General features: G+C 43.8%; 2 protein-coding genes across 2 annotated transcripts; one reads left to right on the top strand and one right to left on the bottom strand.

Annotated features, from left to right (window-relative positions):
• Positions 1 to 6316: 6316 nt before the first annotated feature.
• On the top strand, positions 6317 to 10485 carry LOC133026982 (E3 ubiquitin-protein ligase MSL2-like). The gene is made up of 3 exons (XM_061093983.1): positions 6317 to 6462; positions 8087 to 9528; positions 9772 to 10485. Exons 1-3 carry the CDS (start codon positions 6321 to 6323, stop codon positions 10069 to 10071), a joined length of 1884 nt encoding a protein of 627 aa, XP_060949966.1. The 5' UTR covers positions 6317 to 6320; the 3' UTR covers positions 10072 to 10485.
• Positions 10486 to 12064: 1579 nt separating this feature from the next.
• On the bottom strand, positions 12065 to 23150 carry tnfsf10 (TNF superfamily member 10). The gene is made up of 6 exons (XM_061093656.1): positions 22933 to 23150; positions 22001 to 22126; positions 16641 to 16686; positions 16345 to 16461; positions 15074 to 15321; positions 12065 to 14581 (listed from the first exon to the last, which is right to left on the bottom strand). Exons 1-6 carry the CDS (start codon positions 23038 to 23040, stop codon positions 14372 to 14374), a joined length of 855 nt encoding a protein of 284 aa, XP_060949639.1. The 5' UTR covers positions 23041 to 23150; the 3' UTR covers positions 12065 to 14371.
• Positions 23151 to 24709: the final 1559 nt, after the last annotated feature.

Here is a 24709-nt window from a genome sequence, read left to right as displayed (position 1 = left end):
CATGTTATAGTTGTTTGATGATGAGGAGCTAATTTCATTGCGTTATTCGCTGCTGCGTAGTTTGATAACATAATTTATATCTGGGTTGTAAAACTTCACATTTCATTGTTGTAATGACACCTGACATAGGTTAGTTTAGTTCAAAACTGTTTTGATTCTCCAGACCTAAATAAATACTCTCAATATACTGATGAATATCAGATTGTTTTACTGAATAAACTCATCTGCACATTCACTGTTAATGATGTTTTAATGTGTGATTCTCACATTTGTATTGCGTTCAAAGTTGTTGGGATGGATGCACGACCACTTTCCTTTGTTTCTAATCCTACAGAAAGGAAACAAATGCACAAAACAATTAGACATGTGCTGAATGTCCTGAGTGGAAAACTGTGAATGCAGCTGACACTTTGAGACATTTTACAGCTTAGTTTCCCTTGTTGCTCTTATCAAGATCATTAGAGTTGAGAGTCATTCAAACAGTAATCGTCCTGTGCAACCACATCTAACCTAAATGAAGCTGGTATGTACTCACCGGTAGGCTTCTATCTGACAGCCTCTAGTCTGGTGAAAACACTTGTCGTAAGATTTCGTCACAGTGTCGTTTGGGTAACAGCATCTATGATATACAAATGGAGCCGCTGAAACACACACAGAGAAAAAGAGAGAAACACTGTCATTACTTAGTACTTTGCCCCACAAGTCATCAGGAAAGTAGGAATGACATGATTTGTGATTACTTCAGGTCAATGTCAGAGGATATAATTAAAGTTTATCTATCTTAACTAAATCCCAGAACAGGTTTTCTCCCCCGTGTGTTTGGAAGTTTACATAAGAACGTTCATATTATTGAGATCTGCAGGTGGAAAAGTCTGAGAACTAAGTTTAATTTAAACTTAGCAATGAGTCGATTCTGTTTATCATCCAAAATAGTTAAACTAAATATTTCATACCTTCATCCTAGTGTGATCATGACCTAAGTATTGAATTACATAGTTAAACATGTGTGGCATTAAACAGCCTTATTAAGTCTGTATAATACTCATTAAATAGTTATTTAAAAAATCATTAAGCCTCATTATTCATTGAAGTTTTGGTTTATTTGCATTCTGTGATTTCTCGTTGGTTGAGGCTGCAGACAGTAAGTATTAAAATTGATTAATCTCCTGTTTACTGTCTTGATAAATGTATTAATGGTTTTGTCCATATAGTGTAATATAGTGTATTAGAGTTTATTCAGTTTATTATCATATCAGACAAAGAAAATACAGCAAACTCTTTGGAATTTCAGATTAAGAAATTACTCAAAGGTTTTGCAATTAATATTCTGTTGATGTACAAATTGATTAATCGACTAATCATGTCAGGTCTGCTCTCTGCTGCAGTCAGCTTTTCCCTCTTTTCTCAATGGGATTCAAATTCCATATCCACACATTTTACACAAAGCAGAAAACAGGTGTCAATCACACGTTACCTTGTGACATGGAGACGATCATCACAACAGCCAGAGTGAGAGGAAAAATCCAGCGTCCAGAATCCGTCATCCACATCTTCAAACAGTGACTGGATCAGAGCTGCACACGACTTCTGTTCAGTTCGTTAACTGCTTCGAGTTGAATAGTGACCAAGGCCGGGGGGGCTGTCTTATATACAGCAGCTTCATGCAAGAAAGAGGAACCACTGCTGTCACCAGCAACGTTTCTGGAATGGAAATAACCGAGCTGTCCCGATGACAAGATGGGAGATAAAGACTCACACGTCAGGACGTCTTGGAATATGTTGCCATGTCCATATATGTTCAGGTTCTTTACGATGTCGTGACAAATTTTAATCTCGGGCTGCTGTGGTTTCTCTGGTTTCCAGTTGATAAAGCCACATTTCACTGATGCTTCCATCCAGAGTTCCCAGGCGGAAGAATAAAACACGATATCAACAACTTCATGACAAGCAGCTTATAACAGCAAGTAATGTGAGCCTGTCGACCAAAAGCCTCTGAAGTAGATTTACATATAAAGTTATCCATAATGTTCTTGAAGGCAAAACTCCAACCAGGTCGTTAAAAAATAATCGATTAATAAAGCAATGGAATACTTTTTGAAATCATTAATAATAGTGTCTTTCTAGTACATGCTCCGAACCAATCACGAATCAGTCGGTCAATTATGACCTTTCACCCCATTTTTACATCATCAAATAAGAATTTAAAACCAAACCTACAGGAAACATCAACATTTGAAAATCAGTGAGATACGAACCTCCTAAAATGACAGAAACATAAAAATGTATTTAATGTGAACTTTGACTTTTTAGTTTGGTCCATGTCCCATCTGCTGACATGGTTGAGATGGTGTTGAAGACCTATATCAATAGACCGATGACCAACCATCAAGAGGTGATCGAGAAGTTTTGACTTCTCTTTAAGAAAACTGTCTTGTCATAAAGTCTCTGGGTTATATAGAGTTCAAGTACAATTACAAATTATTTCTCATGTGTTACTAATCATTGATTCTCTTGAAATTCTCCTTTTAAACCCACAGAACAAAACTTTCAGGGAGATTTCTCATTCACTGACTCCCCCATTATTTTAGTTAGAATTGAAACTGAAGCAATGATCTCTACTAAACAATATACCACTGTACTTATGCATAGGCCTTTGCAGCCAACTGTAAAAACACATAAACAGATTATACGACCAAAACATTTTATTGAGATAAAGGTGTTTTCTTACTTTTTAACCCAGTTGAGAAGAAATCAAATGGAAAATACTGAATTTATAGGATTCAATAGGCTAAATATGATTTCTTCTCTTTGGGGTTTGAAATTTCACTGACACAGTTGAATAACTAAATGTTGCAACAGATCATCTGAGTTCTTTAATGCCGATTGAATTACAGGAAATCTTTGAATTCTGAACTTTCAGCCACTTCCTTATTGGTCTCCAGTTTGATAATAACTTCACAGATCCAGACATGTATCAATGATTTCAGGGAGCAGGATCGGTTTCTTTGTGCATGTGTGTGAAACAGAAGGGAATCCCCCAAACACATGTCCCTGCTCGGAGACACACTAAGAATAACACACACAGACTGGCCAGACAACTATCTTTAGCATCCAGTGTTATTACAATAACCTTAGAAACCAGTCATGTTGTCATGACACGATGCCGCAAACCCCAAAAGAGGAATAACTCACACACATGGAATGTAGCTGCAGCAAATTACATTCCTTTACCTTAAAAGTTACATTACTGTGTAGTCTTCTGAACTCAGCGCCCCCTACTGGCTTTATCTCTGTCTCGCGGTCTTCACCAGCGAATGGAGCCGCGGTAACAGCCGAGTTAAAATATGAAGACTTTAAAATATGTGGCTGGTTTTCATATGGCGATCAAAACTGTAGAAGCGTTAGAGAAACTGAAACACTGACAAGTTGAGATATGACCAAAGTGACCGTTCTTTTAAAATAAATAAAGATAAATAACCAGACCACCAGTTTGAAAAGAGGAAACTAGTAAAGATGGAGGACACCCTTTCCTTCCACTTTCCAGAAATGAAGCGGGAATATCTGGGATATAAACGCTGCCTTTTACGCATTAAGAGCCAGAGATGTTCGACAAAGACAAGTATTTGAAAATGACTTTAAACTATTAACAGATTTTGACCAATAGCTGAAGCCAGTCATTGGATGGAAAAAAAAGATATGGTTAAAAATGTGAGGTTTTTATTTTTATCCCGGTCAGTGAGCAGCCTGGTGAGAGGAAGACAAGGAGAAGCAGGAATAATGAGGAAGAAAGACGAAGGTAAAGACAACATGAATGAATTGATGGTATCCATGTGTTTGCATCATGCAACTGTCAACTTTTCTATTTGTGTGTCTTTGCATCTATTTTAACCGACACACTAATATGAAAAAAGACTTGAATGACGAGTCTTCTCTTCCTCTTCTTCGTTTACGCGGCGTGTTTCCGACAGCGTCACACGGAGTTTTCATCATCGCAAACACAGGTGTGAACACGTGACATATTCCTCTACATTTAATATGAAGTTTATAATGACACAAAGAGGAGTTTAAATTATACATTCTACCAATTTTCAGTCAGTGCATGCTATAAACCCCACAAACCCAAAGTAGTATTATTATTTGTTTTACTTCGTCACAATCAAATAATAAATATTCAGTCACATTAGAAATGAAAGTGTTCACACTGGAACTAGAGGATATTTGAGACGTTTGTTTGAAACATTATATGATAACTCATATTAAAGTACTAATCCCTGCAGCTCTGTCAAAGTTAAATTTTTAAGTCTTTCTGGGAACCTTCAAATTATATTAACACCTTACTATACACAAGTTTAAAATACATTTAGGAAGTTATGGATATTTAATAGCGATACACCTCTTATCCATTAATCTAATTATTATTCCTAATTGTGTAAAACTCTAGTGGACATTTCTGGTAATTTGTATGAGTAACGTTCAATTCAGTTCAGTGCCTTTATTATCAGTGCATAGTTTACACACAACAGATGCACACACACACACACACATTAGTATATAGTATATTATATTACCTATTGTATAGTCAAATACTTATATTCATACCTCTACTATATATCATATATTATATCATACTCTCTGTATATTCTTTGTATACATAAGTCTATATACACATATTTATATATGTGTACATGTTATAATTACTATTATTATATCACTATTACTATTATTATATATATACTGTTGCTGCCATTATTACTGCTTTTATATTGGTATAATTACTATCATATATAAATATATATTATGTTATATTATATACTATATATATCGTACTATTCTTATATACTGTCTACCTATAACATTACCATCATATCATCAGTACTATTAACATCATCTTGCCACTGCACCTTATCTACCTATTTAATTTTATTTTATCTTGTGCTTCTGTTTTTTATTCTTTCTACCTCAATATTTTTTACTTTATTCTATTGTATTGTATTTTATTGTATTCAAATATACCGGCTGCTATGACAACTTAATTTCCCTTCGGGGATATATAAAGTACTCTATCTATCTATTACAGTGTAATAAATACATATATAAACAATAAATGTAATAATAAAAGGTTTTAAAACAGATGAGTATTCGTATATTGCACGTGATAATATTGTATAAACTAAATCGGCTGTGAAACCTCGGAATGGTTCAATTAAACCTCATAAATAAATAAATAAATCGTTTTTAAAAGAACCGCGGTGTGTGCTCTCGCGAGAGGTGTGCAACAGCGCCCCCTTGTTGTGGAGCGGCGACGGGCGGTATGAGCACTGCCGCGCGGCTAACGATAGCACCATCCACCGCGACAGGATTTAATTCATCCGGTCCTCGGTTCCTCCGGAGCTCCAGCACCAGCTGCCGCGGGACTCGAGCCCCTCTGGACCCGCTGTTCCTCTGCTTCGTCCCGGGCGAGGCGAGCAGCGGCCGCGGCAGAGCCCCGGGACTCCGGAGCGGAGCGGGTCGGCCTGCTGCTGGAGGCGGCTTCCCGGTGCTGCTCAGGCGGCCAGCGCCGGTACGAGAGCCCGCTGCTCCCGTTGGATGGTTCCTCCGTGAACCGAGAGAAGCGAGGGAGCCGTGTAACCCGTTTTACAGTTATAATCACCCGGGGTTCTCCTCCACCACCACCCGGTGTCCTCCTCCACCAGCGACCCGCACCTGCCGGGGCTCCTCCGCCGGGGGCAGCGACCGGAGCCGGGGCGGCCTGTTGTGTGTCGAGCCGCCGCCATGGATCCACGCGAACAATAACAACAAGAGCCGAGCCCCCGGAGCCGAGCACCGGGGAGCCGGAGCACCGGGGAGCCGGAGCACCCGGAGCCGGGCCAGGCACCCCGGCCGTGGGGGATGAGACACCCGCCGTGCCGCACCGCCAGCCTCCGGGACGAGCATGCATGTGGACCGTGGCTCCTCCGGGGGGAACGCTCTTCACACGGGATCACTTTGTCACGACAGCCCGCGGTTGAAGCTCCGAGGCTCCGCCAGCTAACCGGCCGGGAGCCGCGCTAACCGGCCCCGGGGGAGCAGAGGGCTCCGGGCGGCGTGCATGGAACCCTCCGCCCCGGACCAAGCGACGTGTTTACGGTTCTCTTCCAGCCGGGACCCGCGGAGGATGGGTCGGGTGTGACCGGGGGCCGATGTGTGGCTCTCCCGCCGGGACCCCTGCACCCTGACTCCCCGCCGAGACCCCCGGACTGTCACCGGCTGGCTCTTGTGCTTTTTAACGTTTTAACGGATCTCTGTGTCTCGGACCGGAGCCCCGGGGCCAGGCCGCGGAGATGAACCCGGTGAACGCGACCTCTCTCTACGTGTCGGCGAGCCGCTCGGTGCTGCGGTGCGACCCCCGGGACCCCCGGGCCCTGGCGGAGCTCTGCCGGCTGCTGCCCTTCCTCCGCCAGTCCCTGTCCTGCCTGGTGTGCGGTACGTGCGTGTTACTATTAATCACTTTAATCAATCCTGTGTGAGTCTGTGTGTGTGTGTAATTGTGTGTGTTTTCTAACGTGCTTTGCTATCAGCTGGGGGCGAGCCTTTAAATAGTGATGCATTCGAGGACAGTTGGAAATATGAGAATCAGCCGTTGATGTAAACAAGCAGGTTTTTTAAAGTATTTCTCTTAAGCACAGATTTATTTAAATCACGTCAATGTGTTAACATCTTCAGTCAGTGCAAATACAATTAAATAAATGTATGTTAAATGCTTTAAAATCAATTTGTCCAGATACGCGTTGCTCTCCTTTATCCTCCATATTTGATTTTGTACATTCAAGTATTTCTATTTCTCATATATAATAGATATAGTAATACACAAGGTACTTGTAATTTGTAAATAACATGCACTGATAGTTAAGAAATATCTCTATGTTTACAAAAGTTTGCAAATGATCTTGTGATCAGCAGCGACTTTAATTGAAAACCAGGATTTCTCTGAGCTGAATGTGAGAATAAAGAATCATAACCAACAGGGACAGTGCTGTCAGATTCTGTGAAGACTTTGATTATATCCTCAGTTTTTTATAACATAAATGTTCTGAGGGGAGAGAATATTTCTGTGGCGATGCTGAACATATGAAAACCCATTCTTTTGACTTGTCTGCAACCCAGTGAGTCCTGTTTCTGAAGCGTGACAACAGAGATTCCCTATGCGCAGTGAACGCATCACAGTTCGCAGCTACACCCACTCTGACACACCCCCCATCTGAGCGAACAGGCGCTTCACCCCTAGAATCTGTCAAAAAGTTAAATATATAATATATCCTCTTTAATTAAAACAAGGGATCAGAACACACGTCTTTATTTGCAGAATTTAAATTTAAACACAAAATCAAATTGTCTCCACTTCAGTTTCTGCTGCTGTAAATAAATACTGGATTTAATTAGGTATTTAATGTTTAATGCATGGTTTCCCCTCCTGATTCATAATGCAGCGACCCCCCCCTCGTCCCAGTGTGTAGACGAGTTGTGTGTTTGTGTTCACGTTGTGTTCATGGCTCTTCAGGTGTCGCTTCCTTCACAGCTCCTCAGTAAACACACAGATACATCGATTTATTATTTGAATTATTGATGTTTAATTCTTACATTTCCCTGAGGTGAAGATGATAAATACTCCCAGACAACATTACTGTGAACATTAATAATACATGAATGTGAAAGCACTCCAAGTATATATTATATTTATTACACAACTGCAGATATATTGTGTATCTGCAGTTGTGTTGGATTTGGAGTGTGTATGCTGGGTGGTTTCATATGAATGGACCTTCATCCTCTCCCCCCCCCCCCCCGACTGGTCTGCAGCTGCACTCCCTAGTGACGAGCGTTGCTAAGGAAGCTGGTCTCAAAGAGCGGGTTGTCAGGCGCCGTGGCGAGCTGCCACCGCAGGAAGCTCCTCCCACACAGCAGATGAGGAAGTGACGTCACGACGGCAGTTTGTCAGGATGAGGATTTCATTTCCTTGCTTGTGTCTCTGGCTCCTGTGAGCGTCAGGGATCAGCTGGTCTGCAGTGGTCCTGTGAAGTGTGTTAATGTTATCACCCCCCCCCCCCAGGTGACCTGCTGTCGGACCCCATCGCGCCCACCGACTCGTCGTGCCAGCACTACGTGTGTCGGGGGTGCAAAGGTCAGCGGATGCAGCTGAAGCCGTCCTGCAGCTGGTGTAAAGACTACTCTCGCTTCCAGGAGAACCGGCAGCTGTCTCTGCTCGTCCGCTGCTACAGGAAGCTCCTCCTCTACATCAGCACCTCGCCGCTCGCCGCCCACATCGCCAGCGCCGCCGGAGACTCGCCGGACCTCCAGGCCGTCCTCGCCGAGGGTCTGAGGCTGGCCGAGGGCGAGCCGGAGGCCGAGGACGTCTGGGAGTCGGGGGGGCGGTCGCCTGCGGCCTCCAGCTCGGACCCGGTCCATCCCAGAGAGGCGTCTCCTGAGAGGGAGGAGCTGAAAGGGGAGGAGCTGCAAGGGGAGGGGCTGCAAGGGGAGGAGCTGCAAGGGGAGGAGCTTAGCCCACTGAGCATCAACGGACTCCATGACTGTAACGGCCTGGTGGGCTCGGACTCTCTGCAACACGTCGTCATAGAAACGGGAGGCGGGGCCGTGAAGCAGGAAAGCGTCTCCACGGAGACCCCGGTGTGTGTGGGCGTCGCCAGGACTGAGGAGGCGGAGCTCTGTGACATCAGCAGCTTGGGGGAGGACCTGAAGCAGGGGCCGGTGCTGCTGAGTGTGGAGGAGGTGCTCCGGACCCTGGAGACGGACTCGGACCCCGACCCCGGGCCCGAGCCCCCCCCCCAGGCAGACTGGCCCCCCCCTGAACCCCAGTCGAACCTCAACGGTCAGCACGGCCCGTCCGGCTCTGACTCCTCCCACCTCCTCCCCTCCCTCCCCCGAGAGAACAGCCCCCGCCCCCTCCAGTCTCATCCGCAGCCCTCCTTGCAGCCCCCCCCTCAGCCCTCCACAGTTGTCCCACGCGCCCCCCCCCGGTGCCACCGCAAGCGCTCCCGCTCAGAGAGCGACAGCGAGAAGCTGCAGCCCCTCCCCTTCGCCAGCCTCCTACAAGCCCCCCCCCTCGGTGCCAACAGCTCCCCCCACCACCCCCATCCGGGTGCCACCACCAAGCAGGAGCCTGAGTGTCCTGCCGTCTCCCCACACCCCCACCCCCACCCTCACCTGGCCCCGGTGCCGAACGGCGGACCCCCTAAAGTGGGGAAGACGGTGCTGGTCTCCAACAAGGCTCTGAAGAAGACAGTGGAGCATCACGGGTCCACGAAGAAGGCTTACACCAAAGCCAAGGGGGGGGGTCCGAAGCCTCGAGCACCGGCCCGGGACCGCCCGCCCCCCCACCCACACCCCCACCCCCTCACGCACCCCCCCAGCCCCTCGAAGCCGCTGTACAAGAAGCCGGTGGAGAAGAAGGGCTGCAAGTGCGGCCGAGCCACGCAGAACCCGTCGGTGCTGACCTGCAGGGGGCAGCGCTGCCCCTGCTACTCCAACCGCAAGGTGACAACTACACAAACACAAACCAACAACTTCCCAGTCGTCATAACAACAACATAAACACAAACAAAACCCAACATATACATATATCAACAAACTGCTGGTTTGTGCGATTTAACTGACGACTTGTTTGTTTACAGTTTAAAATCGTTTTATGACGACTTCCTCTGGGGGTCTCACACAGGAGGAAACCTTTCTCTCAAATAGTCTCATCAGACCTGTTGTTTATTGTTGTTTTGTTTGTAGGCGTGTCTGGACTGTATCTGCCGCGGCTGCCAGAACTCCTACATGGCGAACGGCGAGAAGAAGCTGGAAGCCTTCGCCGTGCCGGAGAAAGCTCTGGAGCAAACCCGGCTCACGCTGGGGATCAACCTCACCAGTATCACGGCGGCGGCGCTCCGCAGCCCGACCACCAGCCCCCCCGGGAACACTCTCCTCAACGTCAGCGCGGCCACGGGGGCGCCCGTCACAGCCAGCTTCCTGTCGGGGGCGGGCCACGACAGCAGGGGCTTTGACGACTCACTGGAGATGCGTTTTGACTGTTGAGGCTCCGCCCCTCCTCTGGTCAGTCGTATCGCACATTCCTCCGCCATGGACCTGCAGGGGCGGAGCCAGAGCAAGGCAGCTACAGGGACGGGCGGTAGTGAGGGTCACCAGCTGGAGGTCAGGGGTCGCCCTCCGTCCATCGCCCGGACCTGCACCAGGCTGGTGGTCTTCAGACAGAAGCAGCGTGATGAAGGAGAAGAGAGAGAGAGGAGATGTAGCGTCACTGGATGAGCAGAGGATTCATTTCAGTTCTGTTCTCTACTAACGTGTAGAGCCTGTTGTGTAGCTCAGTGGGGGGTGCTGACCTCGGTCACACGCCTCTGTGTGTTTGTGTGTGTGTGTGTGTGTGAGATCGAGTGTGGATGTGTGTTAGTGTGTGTGAGAGCGAGTGTGGATGTGTGTGTGTTTGAGCGAGCGTGGATCTGTGTGTGTGTGTGAGAGCGAGTGTGTGTGTGTGTGTGTGTGTGTGTGTGTTTGAGCGAGCGTGGATGTGTGTGTGTGTGTTTGAGCGAGCGTGGATGTGTGAGTGTGTGTGTGTGTGTGAGGGGAAGGCTTTGGTTGGAGATGAACATTATCAGCAGGAGCAGAGACATCACCATCATCATCATCAGAGACGTGTAATTTATATAACGGAAAGAACTTTTTGTACGTGGACTCGTCAGTTTCCATTTCAGAAAACACTTGATGATATATTTTATAAGTTAAACTCGATGGAGGCCGAGGCAGAGCTGCTTTGAACCGGAGCAGGTGAATGTTGACTCGTGTTTTATAAAGATGAGATCATACGAATCTGTAACGTGGGAATGTAATCATCCGATCTCTGATATCTGAAACTGCTACATGTCGGGTTTGAATACGATGTTGTTGTGACTAAAGAAAAAGCCTTTAAATGTTTCTCGTGGATGAACAGGTGATGGAGACTGAAGAGGAAACTTCTCTGGTTTGTTATTGAACTTTTCCCACTCTCTCACGCCGACCACACGTTTCCTCCCTGTGTTAAAGTCTCCGGTTGATCGCAGCCTCCTCACTCTGGGTTCCACCAGATTCTGTTTTCTCAAAGCTGCACTCACGCTGCTAACCCCCCCCCAGGAGGACTGAAGAAGAAGAGCGCAGCTGGTTTTCTCCTCTTTCTGTTCAGTTCGTTAACACTTGCAGTATTTATTGGATGTCTCTCCCGACAGGACGACTCTGACTCTGCCTGTCTCCAGTCTGTCCCTCCGGTTTGGACCGCCTCTGTCTCGGTTCCGTTGGCGTCTTCTTCTTCTTCGTGTGTTAGTTCCTGGTGTCTCCAAACGATTTGTGTTCTCCCTCTGGGCATTTAAATACCTGTAATATAACTGTAACATATTTCCACAAAAAAGAAAGAAAATCAAAAACTTACCCAAGGTGTTGTGTGATTATTCGTTTTCCTCCTGATGTTGTTGCTTTATCTCTCTGCAGCTTGCAATGCGCACCAGCAGGGGGCGCAGCATCCCTGTAAATGTCCAACAATGCAACTGAAACATTTTTTTATTACTTAACGTCACTGCTGCTCTGTCAAATTTAAAAAGGTTGAATAAGGTTTATGAGTTGTTTGTTTCCAGGCATCTCTGCTCCTTCCTTCTTTAAGAAAGTCAATTATCTTTCTAAATGAACGTTAATACTGAATATACGTCATGTGTATTTTATTTATTGGTTTTTCTACATCACAGTTTTGCTTCTGTTGCACAGAGAATTTAAATGTTCACGCTCAAAGTACAAAACAAACAATATACCAAATTTAAAAAGAGGGATATTAAATTAAATCTGAACCAAACCATAAATTGGTGCAGATTTATTGTAAAGTTTTGATTTTTTTGGGTGCATTGTGTAAAAACTAAATCCTATAGATGCTGGTGACTTTGTTTTGTATCTTAATTCTGATCTGAAATCTGCAAAACTGATCATCAGGAAATCAGAAACGACCTTGGGAGAGAACCCGAGGGTAAGACAAACCAGACGCTGAAACTGAGCCTTTTACTTTTTTAACAGTGTCTTTATTTCACATATTTACAGACAAAACATTTTCATATTTACATTCACATTGTTTTCGATCTACTTGGTACAAAAATACATTTTTCATCGTGTTTTGGGTTGATCCGGATTCTTGTTCTCAGGTGTTTGTGCTCCTTCCATTTACAACAGATTTATCTCGAGTGTTAAAAGTAATTTTTGTGGAAACCAAAACTAAAACCACTTCAAATATATATGTACACACATTCGTTGCAAAATCAAGACACTGAGAAGAAAACTTTTATTTACAGAAATGCTACAGTGATGCTGCCTTCGTGTCTTATTGGTGTCGTGAATCTTTATGGGAAATTCTGACCAAAGCCCGACCGATATGTGGATGATAAAAATAGTTTTGGTGTTGATGCATCGATATAAAAAACGATTTTACAGTATAAACTTTGACTATAAATGTTGCAGAGAAGATGTGGATTTACTTTTGTATTTTACGTTAAAATAGTTGAGGTTTACTTTTTAATTCTAGTTCTATATATTTGGTCGAATTTGTTTGTTTTTCTTTTAACAATATATTTATAGTAATTAATAATTAAGTTTGATGGTAAAACTGTACAATCTTTGCCTATTATTTATATCCAATATAAAATTATTTTTTGACAGTTTGCACATAGAACGATCATAAAGAATGATAACATTACAACATGTACATATCGATATTTCATTTAACAAATATTTGTATCTGCCCCCACATATAGGTCGGACTCTTGATTATTACAAAAAGCTTTTCTAAGAATTTGGGGACTTTTGTTAGAAGTAGAGCTGAAGGAACCAGTGAATATAACTGACTTAATTCTTGACTTTAATAATTGTGCTGTTGTTTAAAATCCACTTATTGGATTTGCTATGGATGCATTTAAAGTTTAAATATGACATTTTGATTAGCAGATGATCATTTAGTGTATTTTATATCGCAGCTTCTTCAGCTGATGAGAAATGTTCAGTTGTGTTTCCTACATTAAGGATGAATTTCATCTTCAATCATATATATTCTCTGATGCCTCCAGTTCTCCTTCAGTTAAATAATCAATAATTAGTGATTTTCTTTGTGAATCTGAGGCTTCGCTGCAGTTTTCTCACTCCAGCAGCTCCCTGCGCCACATGGACGGCAGCAGAGCTCCAATAAAGAACAAGTAGAACCCCACGTTGTGAGTGATGTTCTCCACGTCTGCAGGTCACATCTGCATCTGATCCAACATGACATGAATGCCCAAGAATACCAACCATTAGGCAGCGTTTAATGCACCAGCTGGACGCCTGACAGCAGAGCGAGAGGCTGTGATGCGGCTGCCAGCAAAAACACCAGCGGCAGTGTTTTGAATTTGACTTTACAAACCCGTGAAGGATGAGGTGATGAAGATGCTGCTTTAATCTTCCCGTGCGGATGTCAGCGCCTCGCCGTGTCTTACATTTAACGCGGAAGCATCTGAGAAAGGTTACGCACAAACAGTTCTCAGAAGAAAACAATGAACCTTTGTCTTGAAATGGATAACAAATGATTACAGTCACACAAAGTACACAACCGTTGCTGTGACTGTTTCTCTCTTCAGCAGTGCCCCCTTGTGGAGAATCTAGAGTCTGCCAAAGGTGAGTTAATTAATAAGGTCACGCTGAAGTAAAACCACCTCACATTAATAACTAAAACTTTTCTAGCATCACTTTTAAGTTGCCTGCAGTCAAAACTAGGCAACTCTGGGTTTTGAGGTTTTGGACTTCACACACACGTCCTCCTTCGGGATCATGTAAATACGACCATGTGTCCACTGGGCACATGTTGCTTGCATGTGTACGCTTCTAATGTGAGAAATGAACATGTAAAGTCGAACCCTCCTGGGACAAGAGAGAGGATCCATCTCTGAGCCGAGGAGAAGACGCTGCTGACTGATACGTGGGGTTCTGCGGATTGAAGAACCACTTGTGGCAGGAATTAAAGAGCAGATGCAAACTGCAGCTCGATTTGAACTCCATGTCGTACAAACGTGACTAAGAAGCAGTAGATTAAACAAAAGTGCACGACTTTACGTGAGTGTACGGACGCGTCCAAGAAATGTCTCTGTTGGTCACGATCACTCGTTCACATTTAAATCAACACATATACACAACCTCACATTCGTCTTAAGTCTTCACCGACAACTCCAGTGTTCGGTTGAGATTCTGAACAAACCCGCGACTTCTAGCTTCAGTTTTTCACTTCCCGAGTGGGGAGGCGGAGTCAAAGATCGACACAAACGTGACCACAGCTCCCTCTGCTGGTCATCTAGCTGATGAGAAAAGCACCGAAGAAGCTGCTCTTCTCGTCCATGTCCACGGCGGAGGCGTTGGTCACCGTGACAAACAGGCGGTCGCCGGCGCTCAGCGGGAACAGCCCCCCCTGGTGGGCGGAGTGCAGAGAGAACTGGGAGCCCCGGGACCAGCAGGAGGTCCGACTCGTCTTCATCAGCAGGATGGGAACCGGGTAGGAGCTCACCTGGAGAGAGAGAGAGAGGGAGGTGAGTGAGAAGTGTTGGTTTGTGGTTAATATAATAAGTATAAAAGACAAATGGTAGATGTTCAGCTGGTGATGAATAGAATGAGCTTTATCTTGTATTTTCATTTCCTCCATTACACAAACAGTCCAACAACTCTCAGTTTAAAATGTTAAAATCAGCAAATTATATAAATATAAATACTTCAAATGGTCTAAAATGATAAAACGAACCTTTAATATTGATGTTTAATAAACTGGAGGAGACAAAGCTGTTTTATTCTAATGTATTTTCGAGTTCACTGTTGTTGCAATAAGCAGAAAAACAGTGTTTTCAGTTGGACGTGTTTTTATTTTCTGTGGTTTTCACTGCAACAAAATCTAAAAGGTTAAATATAAGTTTGCAGATGTGTCTTCGGGCCTCGTGGTTAAAACACAGATAGAAAGTCCAAGGTAATTTGATAGAGAAACTATTATTAAAATGAGGATTCCCACCTTCTTGTAGACGTACTGCAGCAGCGGCCTCCCTCTCTCCTCCCCCTCCTCCCCCTCCTCGCCCTCCTCCTCCAGCGAGGCCGTGTGTCTGAAGTAAGTCTGGGCGTAGACGTAGTAGAGGCCGGGCTGCGGCACCACCAGCTCGCCGTCCACCAGCTGGACGTCCTGGAGGAAGGCCAGCCCCTTCTGCCCCTCCCACCACGAGATCTTCTGGCCCTGAACCCGCCGCCCCCCCGCCGAGACCGGGGCTGAGGCGGAAGACCAAAAACAAACACGTTCAGAATCCGATGAATGAAAAACACGGCGGGAGACGGTTCGTGACGAAGAGAAAAACATGAAATATTATAAATAATAAACAAAATACATGTGTGTTTAATGTGAGTTCTATCAGGTCAAAATTATGAGATGAAAAGATATAAAAATTAGGTAGGCAATGAAAATGCTGCTAAGTTTAAACTGAAACTTAAAAGCAAAGCGCTTTATTAAAATGTTTTTGTTCCATTTTATTGATCATTCCTCACTTTTATGTATTTTTTAATCTTTTCCTGGCAGAACCAGTTAAGGATCCCATTAGAAGCACATGGGAATAACTCTCCTCCATAGTGATGAAGTAATATATTTACACTTACTAACATTTACAAATAGAAATTTCACATATAACTAACTATAATTATTAACACAGAATGTTTTATATAATATATAGAAAATGTTGTATTAATTTTGAAGTAAATAAATTATGGGCTTTTTAAAATCCTTATTTATTTAATTTATTAAACAATCTTTCCTCGTTTAATAATCACATATTTACTATTATTAAAAATCTTCAAATTACATGTTAACAAATCAAATGCCACAACCTGTTTTATAGTTTGGACATAAAGCATTTTTTGGACATATTGCTAAATCTATACTTGAATAAATGAAAGTATATATTTCTTATATCATTCTTTATTTCTGGCAGAAACAAGCTTCCATAGTTTTGTTGAAACTTATTGAAGTAAATAAGCTTCAGTTCCAACTTTAAAAACATCTTGATATGAGGATTTTGTTTTTGCCTCTTTGTTTATTTGTCAGAATTTGAGTTCATCACCAGCCTCGTGTTTCGAGACTGTTTGCCTTTTAGTTATGATTCTAAACAGATTGAAATGTAACTGTAGTTCTGTGCAGACGGATTCAATTTGAAAAGTTGCTCTGTTGTTTGTTGACAAACATTCAACCCATGTAAACACTCGACTTTAACCCGGAACCACCCCCCCGACTGAACGACTCACCGCTGCCCTCTCGCTCGTGTTTGGGCACGAAGCTGCCGGTGACGTGAGCCGCCACTTTGGGGCGAGGTGAAGCCCTGTCCTCCATCACTAGTGAGGGCAGCACCCGAGACACCTCATCTAAATGGAACAAAGGAGACAAAAGGCCAATGAAGAAAAAACATGTTGAATAAATGAAAACCACCACAATCTCTTACTAGTTCTTTTAGGACACAGTATCTTTACCACTGAGTTACTGCAGCTGATGAGATAATAAGAAAATGTTGTATTTTTGATATTGATCCGTTTGTCGGTCTCACCTCTTACTGCCGAGGAAATCTGCCGCTGGTAGCGCTGAGACAGAGACTGCGAAGAAACCAGAGGATTCCATTTATTAAAGAATGCATTAAAGCAGCTCTGATGCATTTACAGTCACAGCCGGACCCTCATCATAAATCTGTATCTCAAACAAAAACAAACTCTCCTAAACTTGAGCAAGAAACACACACGAGCAGCAGAAAACTTTACAGAATCCAAAGAATTGGGGCTAAATACCAGGTTTCAATTTAAAAAACATAAAATCTTTGTGTCCGTGCCAAGCAGCCGCTGCTCGGCTTCGACCCTGAAACTCTGCAGACTTCAGGTTCAGGTCGAGTAACAGATCCGTTGCTGGTAATCGGGCCTCTTCCCTCTTCCTCCTCTTTTACATTCCTTCAACCAATTAGCTGGCTTCAGAAGACGTGACCACTGCCAAACTGATGAGAGCGTTCTCCTCTGCATGTGTTCATGTGAGTTCACTTTGTTTCCAGAAACAAAGAAGGAGAGAAATAAGAAAAAGCCTGATGACGAAAAGCAAGAGAATCGGAGAGAAAAGGAGGATTTTGTCGATGTTTCACTGGTGTGGCTGCAGTTCTCACTGGTTACCAGCAGAGGTTGGAAGGGTTAATGGTTCCAGTAATATAATGTTTTAGCATATTTGCGAGTTTCTAAGGCCTAAAATCCAGATGATTGAATTAGAAATACATTAATAGTCTCTGGGTGTTTCTTAGTATTTATTTCTTGTCGTCAGAAGCAACTTTAAATTTGTCATTGTTCTAATAATATATATATATTTTATTACCTTGAATTTAGAGCCCGATCTTCCTCCAAGCTGAACTGTACTTAACGATCTTCGCCTGATGCTTCAAGGATCATGAATATCTGTATTCACACAGCTACAAACTGATTTGACTAAAATAATATAAATAGAATTAACACCTTACATTTGAAGTTGAAATGAGAATTTTTATTTTATTTGTAACATTTTCCAGTTATAGATATTGACTGATTGGTGTTGTTGGCTTTTTTAAACCCGATTATTTCATCTATTTTTCACTGGATATTTTTATAACGCTCGCTTTGGCTTCACTGTTGTTGAGCTTCACAATAATGCAGCTCAATAAAATACATGGAATAAATAAACATCTTTACAGATGTTTTGAGTGTAAATATCTGGACTTTTAAACCCACATTTCACTTTGTCCTGAGTTAAAAGCAGAATCTGACATCCCAGCTCAACATGTCCCAGCATCATGTTTATGTTCCCAACTAAATTTAATCAGGCGGCCGAGTCAGAAAATACCAGAGTGGTGTTATTTCAGAAAGCAGCGGAGTCGGAGGAGGAGGAGAAAGAGGACGGGAACGAAAACAAACTGTATGAAAGAAACCTGGGAGTAAAGGGAGATTAGTGTGTGTCTGTGTCTGTGTGTGTGTGTGTCTCTGTGTGTCTCTGTGTGTCTCTGTGTGTGTCTGTGTGTGTGTGTGTGTGTGTGTGTGTGTGTGTGTGTGTGTGTGTGTGTGTGTGTGTGTGTGTGTGTGTGTGTGTGTGTGTGTGTGTGTGTGTGTGTGTGTGTGTGTGTGTGTGCAGGTGAGTGCATTCCTCTGCTGATTAAACTACAGGATCACATCAGGCAATGAAGGAGCTCTTTGTGCATCTGAGCTCTTTTTTTCTTCCTCTGCTGATGTTCGGAGCTGAGATCTGAGGAACAGGAAGTCCCTACTAATAATAATAATGATAATAATGACGATAATGATATTAATAATGATAATAATGAGGATAATGAGTGTGGGATCTGTTCACTGTGTTCACGAGGCCTTACTTTCCCCAGTGTTGCCTCTCACTTTCCTCTGGTATTTAAACAACTTGTGTTTAACATTAAAGGGACATTACAGTCTAAGTCTGTATTTCACTTGAAGCCAAGGAATCACATGAAAAGAGCAAAATGAACAATGTGTTCGATACTTATGACTTTCGAGTCCAAAACCCGCTCGTTCCAAGAGGAGGTTTTTAAAGACAGCTCACACATGTGTCGTTTTCAGCTTCCAAAGAGAAACAGCTTGAAACTGAAGTTTTTAACCAAACAGGGATTAAGCCACATTTGCTCTGGTGAGTATTTATTTAGGGCAGCGGGACAACGTGAGTGGTGGGTCAGCCGAGTGCTTTCATCGGGCAGTAAAACAGCAAGAGACACAGTGGTGAGATATTAATAGCTTTTGGAGTCGACACAGAGAAATAAGTAACAGGACTTTTATGACGTTTGTTTGAAATGAGAAAGACATCAGACTGATCCTCGGAGCAAAGTCAAACCCTAAAGTTGACCGACAGGAATGTAAAAATCATCTGGCACCCGCATCAACACATACCCGCGTAGTAAATCAGACAAAGCTACAAATATCACTGTCGTCTTAACATTTACGACGACCCTAAAGCGTGGAGTCGAGCCGTTTTCCCAGCAGCACGAGCGGGTGTTGGGTTATCAGGCTTCAGAGGAACTTCTATCAGTGTGGAAAACGATCTGCCCGCTGCACAGCCATGTTTATTTCCTTAACCCCTCTCACCAAATGCAACCGCGAGAGGGAAACAGGAAGTGTTTTTATTGAGCGAGAGAAAATGATAAAAATGAGGTTAAAGGGGACGTCGGTCTTTTCCAAACACCCGAGTCTGTTTACTGGTGTTGATGGAGAAGAAAACGTGTTTTACAGTCGCCTGTCGCCCAAACTCCAGATCTGCTCCAGGCTTCAGCACCACACCCCAACGTCTGACTCCACTGCCAGCACCCAGGCTGCATTGTGGGTAATGTAGGCGAGGAGAACAAGATAAACGATAAACAAAACATCTGGTGCATTGATCTGATCTGTTTTCAAAACTCTGAGAGGATGATCGTGGTCAGTGGAGCGAACTTCAATAAACCAGACAGTTTTTCCGGCTGCAGCTGACGGCTTCTTTTTACCTCCGCCATGTTTACAAATGTTGTTTACACAACAACAGATTTATCTTGGTTTGATAAAGATCGGATTATTCAAATAGCTGCACATTTGTTTTCAGTCAGTTAATTAATCGCAACACTCTTCTTCGTATTGTTCACTTTTCAAATATCTTCAAGAGATCATGATGTGACTCCTCAAGGAAACCACATTCTGTAATCCACTCATTCATTCGTTAATCCTCGTCTCAAAGAAAGAGAAAGAAAAGTCAGACAAGAACAATAACAAACATTAGAAACAAAAACCTCCACCGAGGCCGAACAGCCTCCTCATGACACCACGTTTAAATTCACTAGATCCATGAATCCTTCTCTGTGAAATCACCGAAAATGAGAAACAATCCTGGGATGAAACCACATCCGTTCACCAGGTTTTGTGTAAAGCTGCTGAGTAACAGACGGACACATAAACTCCTTGATGAGGTGATAAAAATCCAATTTAGAAATGTGTTAATAAAGAAAGATCCTTGTTCTTCCAGGCTGCGGCTGCACGGTCACAAAATCTGGACTTTCCTTGTACGGTAAAAACATCCGGAGAAGTTCTCCGACTAGTTGAGCCTGTTCCATAAAAGAGCAACTCGTGCAAACAGAACTAAAATACAATCAGGAAGAGAAAAACTCCCAGGTGCAAATCAAAGTATGAAAATAAATCAGGTTTTTCTTTGTTGGCTGTTGCAGCTGAAGCGTGGGGGGGGGAATTAGTAATGTCTCTAAACTCCAGTGGGTGGGGGAGTTTCTGATCCAGAGCAGGCGGAGAGAGAACTCTGCAGCTGGCCAAATAACCACTGAGTCATTCATACTCATTAACAAATACTGATACACACAGGTCACACTCATTTTCTGCAGCTGAACCAGAAACACTCAAATTAATGGTTTTGGCTCAACTTGAAACCATTAAGCAAGAAAGCTGCAAATCAAGCCCAAGAAATCCTGGTTCCAATTCTCTAAATTCTAACGACCTCCTAACGACAATTAGAAAACCATCATGGAACCTCGTTAAATCACAGCAAGAAGAACAATGTCAGTTATATATGTGAATCTGTCCTCGCCGCCTCAGACCCGGGCCTCGTCCAATCACCTGCAGGTATTTGTTTGAACGGGTATTTTCTGCTCCTTTGTTTAACTAAATATCTCCAACCAGACGAGACCACAAAAACCACCACTGCAGCCGGGCCAGCAGGTGGCGATAGAGGCTACATCAAGGAATCAGAGATAATGTTCGATGCTGACATCTGTGAACGACCATAATGTGGTGCACTGATGCTAAATTTAGCTGCTAAATAAACGTAGAGAAACTGGTGCATAGCCGCTGTTGTTGTTTCTGGCCAGGGGTGAATCCAAGGGTGGGGCCAGGGGGGCACTGGCCCCAGCTGAATTCTGATTGGCCCCTGAAGCTTTAACTCAAGAGATAGAGCGACTGAATCAGGGACATATAATTGGAAAGATCCAGTTTCTGGCGGATGCTCGTTACACAAAGAGGTAGTGTGAATGTGTAACGAGCTTCAATCGCAGGTCAGCCGATGTTTTCTTCGAGTCGTCTAAATTGAATTTAAGGCACAGACGTCATTTGCCTTAAGTCAGAATCTCATTTATACGTCCACTGGTTCTTCTTGTTGTGAGACACTCGCTCTTTCAGGTTCTGCCGCTCAGGTTTTCAATCGAAGACACGGAAAAGAGCCATAAATCTAAATCCTCTTTCAGACCTTTTCCTGCCTCCAAAGGGAGATAATTTACCTAAAACCGGGAGAAACACGCACATCCAGTGAAACATCTACTGGTGCTGGATCAAGTAAATACTTGAGATCGAGAGAATGTGCAAAACCAAAGCTTCGGTTAAAAGATTTATTTCCCTGCGACGTTTCAAGACTTTTAACAGAAGAGTCCGGTTTGTTGATTTTCTCTTTTTCAAACTCTTTTTACCTGAGGCTCATTTTAAAATCTTGTAGACTAAATTAAAACACCGGCCTCCTGTGTGTCAGAGGAAGCACTCCGAGCTTTTGCTGTTGTTTGTGGGTTTCCCCGGATCACGAGCAAAGAGGAGCAGCTTTTAGTTTCTGTTCTTCTCACCTGTGGAACAAGTTTTATCTGAATACCTGACCTCTGCCAACCCTGTCAGCTTGTTTACATCACACACTGTTGTTCCCTGTGACACGTCACCTCGGTTCAATCTTCACCTGCTCAATCTCTTCTTTTTGTTTTATTGCTTTTCTAGTGATTCTAATGTCTCCAGGGTCAGACAGGGGCCAGACTCCCTCCATCAACCTGCCTTCCCCTCGGTGCAGCTTGTGAGTTAAGGTCTGAGGTGTGAGAGGTGACAGTGGGGTCAGGGGTCGGGGTATTCGGGGGGGAGGGGGATCCTCGCTGTCGTTTCTCGTTACCTTCTCGATGAGCAGGTGGAGCTGCTGAGTGACCTGCCAGCACGGGTCCCCTCGAACCACCGTGACGCTCTGCAGGTCGGCGCCCGTCAGACAGGAAACGCTGCTCCTGGCGAACGTCTCCTTCATCTGCAGAGAGGGAGAGGTCAAGAAAAAAGGTCAAGAAACATCATCCAGCAATTACCTCAAAGGCCTCATGGAGGTGGAGCTCACTGTAAAGTCAGAACCAAAAGCTCTAATTGAAAATCATCCATTTTTTACAGCACGATTTGAGGAGAAAAAGCCACAAATCAGCTTTTTTATTATTCATTCATAATCAGTGTCTCAGACTTTAATAGAAACCCGGGTGGAGATCACGCTGTTCCTGCTTCTCTGCTTTGAGTCTGTTTGGGTTTCACTTCTCCAGTTATTGCTGCTTCATCTCGTCCGGATTAATGATTAATTTGTGTAAACACAGACTGAGAGTTGTGTTGGACTGAATCCAGGTGAGCAGAGGAGCTCAGCAGGAGGAGCAGGGTGAGTTCAACACGCACACACACACACACACACACGCACGAACACACACACACACACAGCTCTGTACAAACTTCCTCACAATCACAGATATCACAATTAGAGCGTCACTCTGCAGCTCTTTACTTCTCTGTTATCTCTCTTTCTCTTGTGATTACACATCCTGAGACGATGTGTCAAGTTGCGCAGAACCGACTTGTTTTAAAGTGAGAACAACTTTTCAATGTGGCCTTTACAGCAGCAGTAGCACGACTGTCACCGCAGATAATAACTAGCATTGGTCTGCATTGATCCTGGTAAAGTGCGCAGGGTCCAGTGAGTTCCATGGCTTTTACGCACGGTGCGTAAAAGCCTCCGCGCGTCCCCGGCGCCTGGCTCCTCTCCCCCGGACACTTCTTCCTCCCCGAGCTGAGTTTCCTTACCGAGTTGAGAGCCGTGGAGAAGTGCAGCACGGTGATGGTGACGACCACCGTCTGCAGGAGCACCGCCAGCAGTAGCAGGACCCCGAGCTTCGGACCGGAGCCCGTCATAGCGACCGAGCGCCGTCCGGGTTCCCAACCAGCGCCGTCCCGTCCCCGGACCTCCAGAAGGAGAACAATGGCAGAGAGCTGGCTCCTTCACTTCTACCCTCCCCGTCCCCTGCGCCCAGGAGGAGGAGGAGGAGGAGGAGGAGGAAGAGGAGGAGGAGGAGGAGGAGGAGGAGGAGGAGGAGCCGACCTGAAGAACAAGAGCCTTTCCCTCTTTGACTTTCTCCTGGTGAGATTATTGTTTGGTTTCTGCGCTGAGAAAACACTGATAACTGAGTTTATTGTGAGTCTCGAATCTGAGCTGCAGATCTGAGCTGCTGTGAGAAAAACACCTTTCACACCAGAGATCTGCTTTCAAAGCTTTGGCACGTACACGAGTTGTGTTGTAAAGTCACTTGAGCTAAAGTTCTCACTGATTTAACTTCTATAACTAAAGACTCCTTCAAGGGGATAAACTAAGCCTTTCTTCAAAGTCCTGTCTGATGCCACAACCACATGCAGACAAGATGGCAGGTTGTTTAAATGAAAGGAAAAAAGAAGTTCTGATGTTCCAGACTTTTCTTTCCACAGTTTTATCTGTTCTGGCTCCGAAGCTCTTCACCTTTTCCATCATCATATCTCCAGCATCCATCAGGTTCTCTGTCAGCGGCGAATTGAGGAGGAAGATATACCTCCGAGGACACAAATGGGTTAAGAAGAAGAAATCCAAGCGGTGGAGGTTCTCACAATAATATTCAACACTTTACATCTATATTTATATCATGGTCACTTATAATGGTTAGATTGCAATATTTATATTTCCATTATGCTATCTTGTAGTATTATTTATATTATAATCACTTACTTTTTAATTATTTTCTGTATCATGGTCACTACTGTTGGAATATTACTTATAATATTTTTGTTTTCATTACAATAACACTCACATCATTCCACTTTCTCCCCAGTACCTTTTGCACAGTGTCTGTTTTTGCAGGTTGTTTTTGTTTTTGTTTCTGTACTCTCATTATGTGTAGTTTAGTAGTGTACATATTGTGATCTTTTTTATTGTGCTTCGGCACTGTTATTTAAATTCTGTTTTCTCTTATTTTTGCTGTAACAAGTGAGTTTCCCCGTTGTGTGGATAAATAAAGAAATCTAATCTAATCTAATGATTGTGGATTCTGGGAGCTGGTTGTGAAGCTGAAGGACGAAGACGTGATGTCCTCTTGTCCCTCGAGCTCGGAGCCGGCCTGGAGAAGCTTCCACGTCGTCTCACAGCGTTGGTCCTCAGAAGGTTGAACATCAGCCAGTGATGAGAAAAGAGTTCAAACCTGATGAACTCACAGCCTCTGTTTCTTCTCTTCTCTTCTGACTTTTATTTCTTTGACATCATTTACAATAAAAACCAAATGTGAAAGGAGGGATCAGATGTTTGAGTGTGTGTCAGAGAAAGTGTTGGACAACACAACAACAAGGAGTCAGTACAAATCTCTAGATTGTGTTGTGTGGTTTATAATGTGGGTTCTGTCCCTTCAGTATATACACGTTTTAAATCATATATTACATTTGGTCCAGACTATGAACTTGGGATCAGGTGCCGACACTGAACTACTTTAAGTTTTAAAGTAAATCAGTTTTCGCACTGAAGTCGCTGATCCACATATCGAACTAGATCCTATGTCTGGTGTCA

Source organism: Limanda limanda, chromosome 20, assembly GCF_963576545.1.
Source record: "Limanda limanda chromosome 20, fLimLim1.1, whole genome shotgun sequence".
Classification (NCBI taxonomy): domain Eukaryota; kingdom Metazoa; phylum Chordata; class Actinopteri; order Pleuronectiformes; family Pleuronectidae; genus Limanda; species Limanda limanda.
This window is presented reverse-complemented; position numbering and strand designations above follow the sequence as displayed.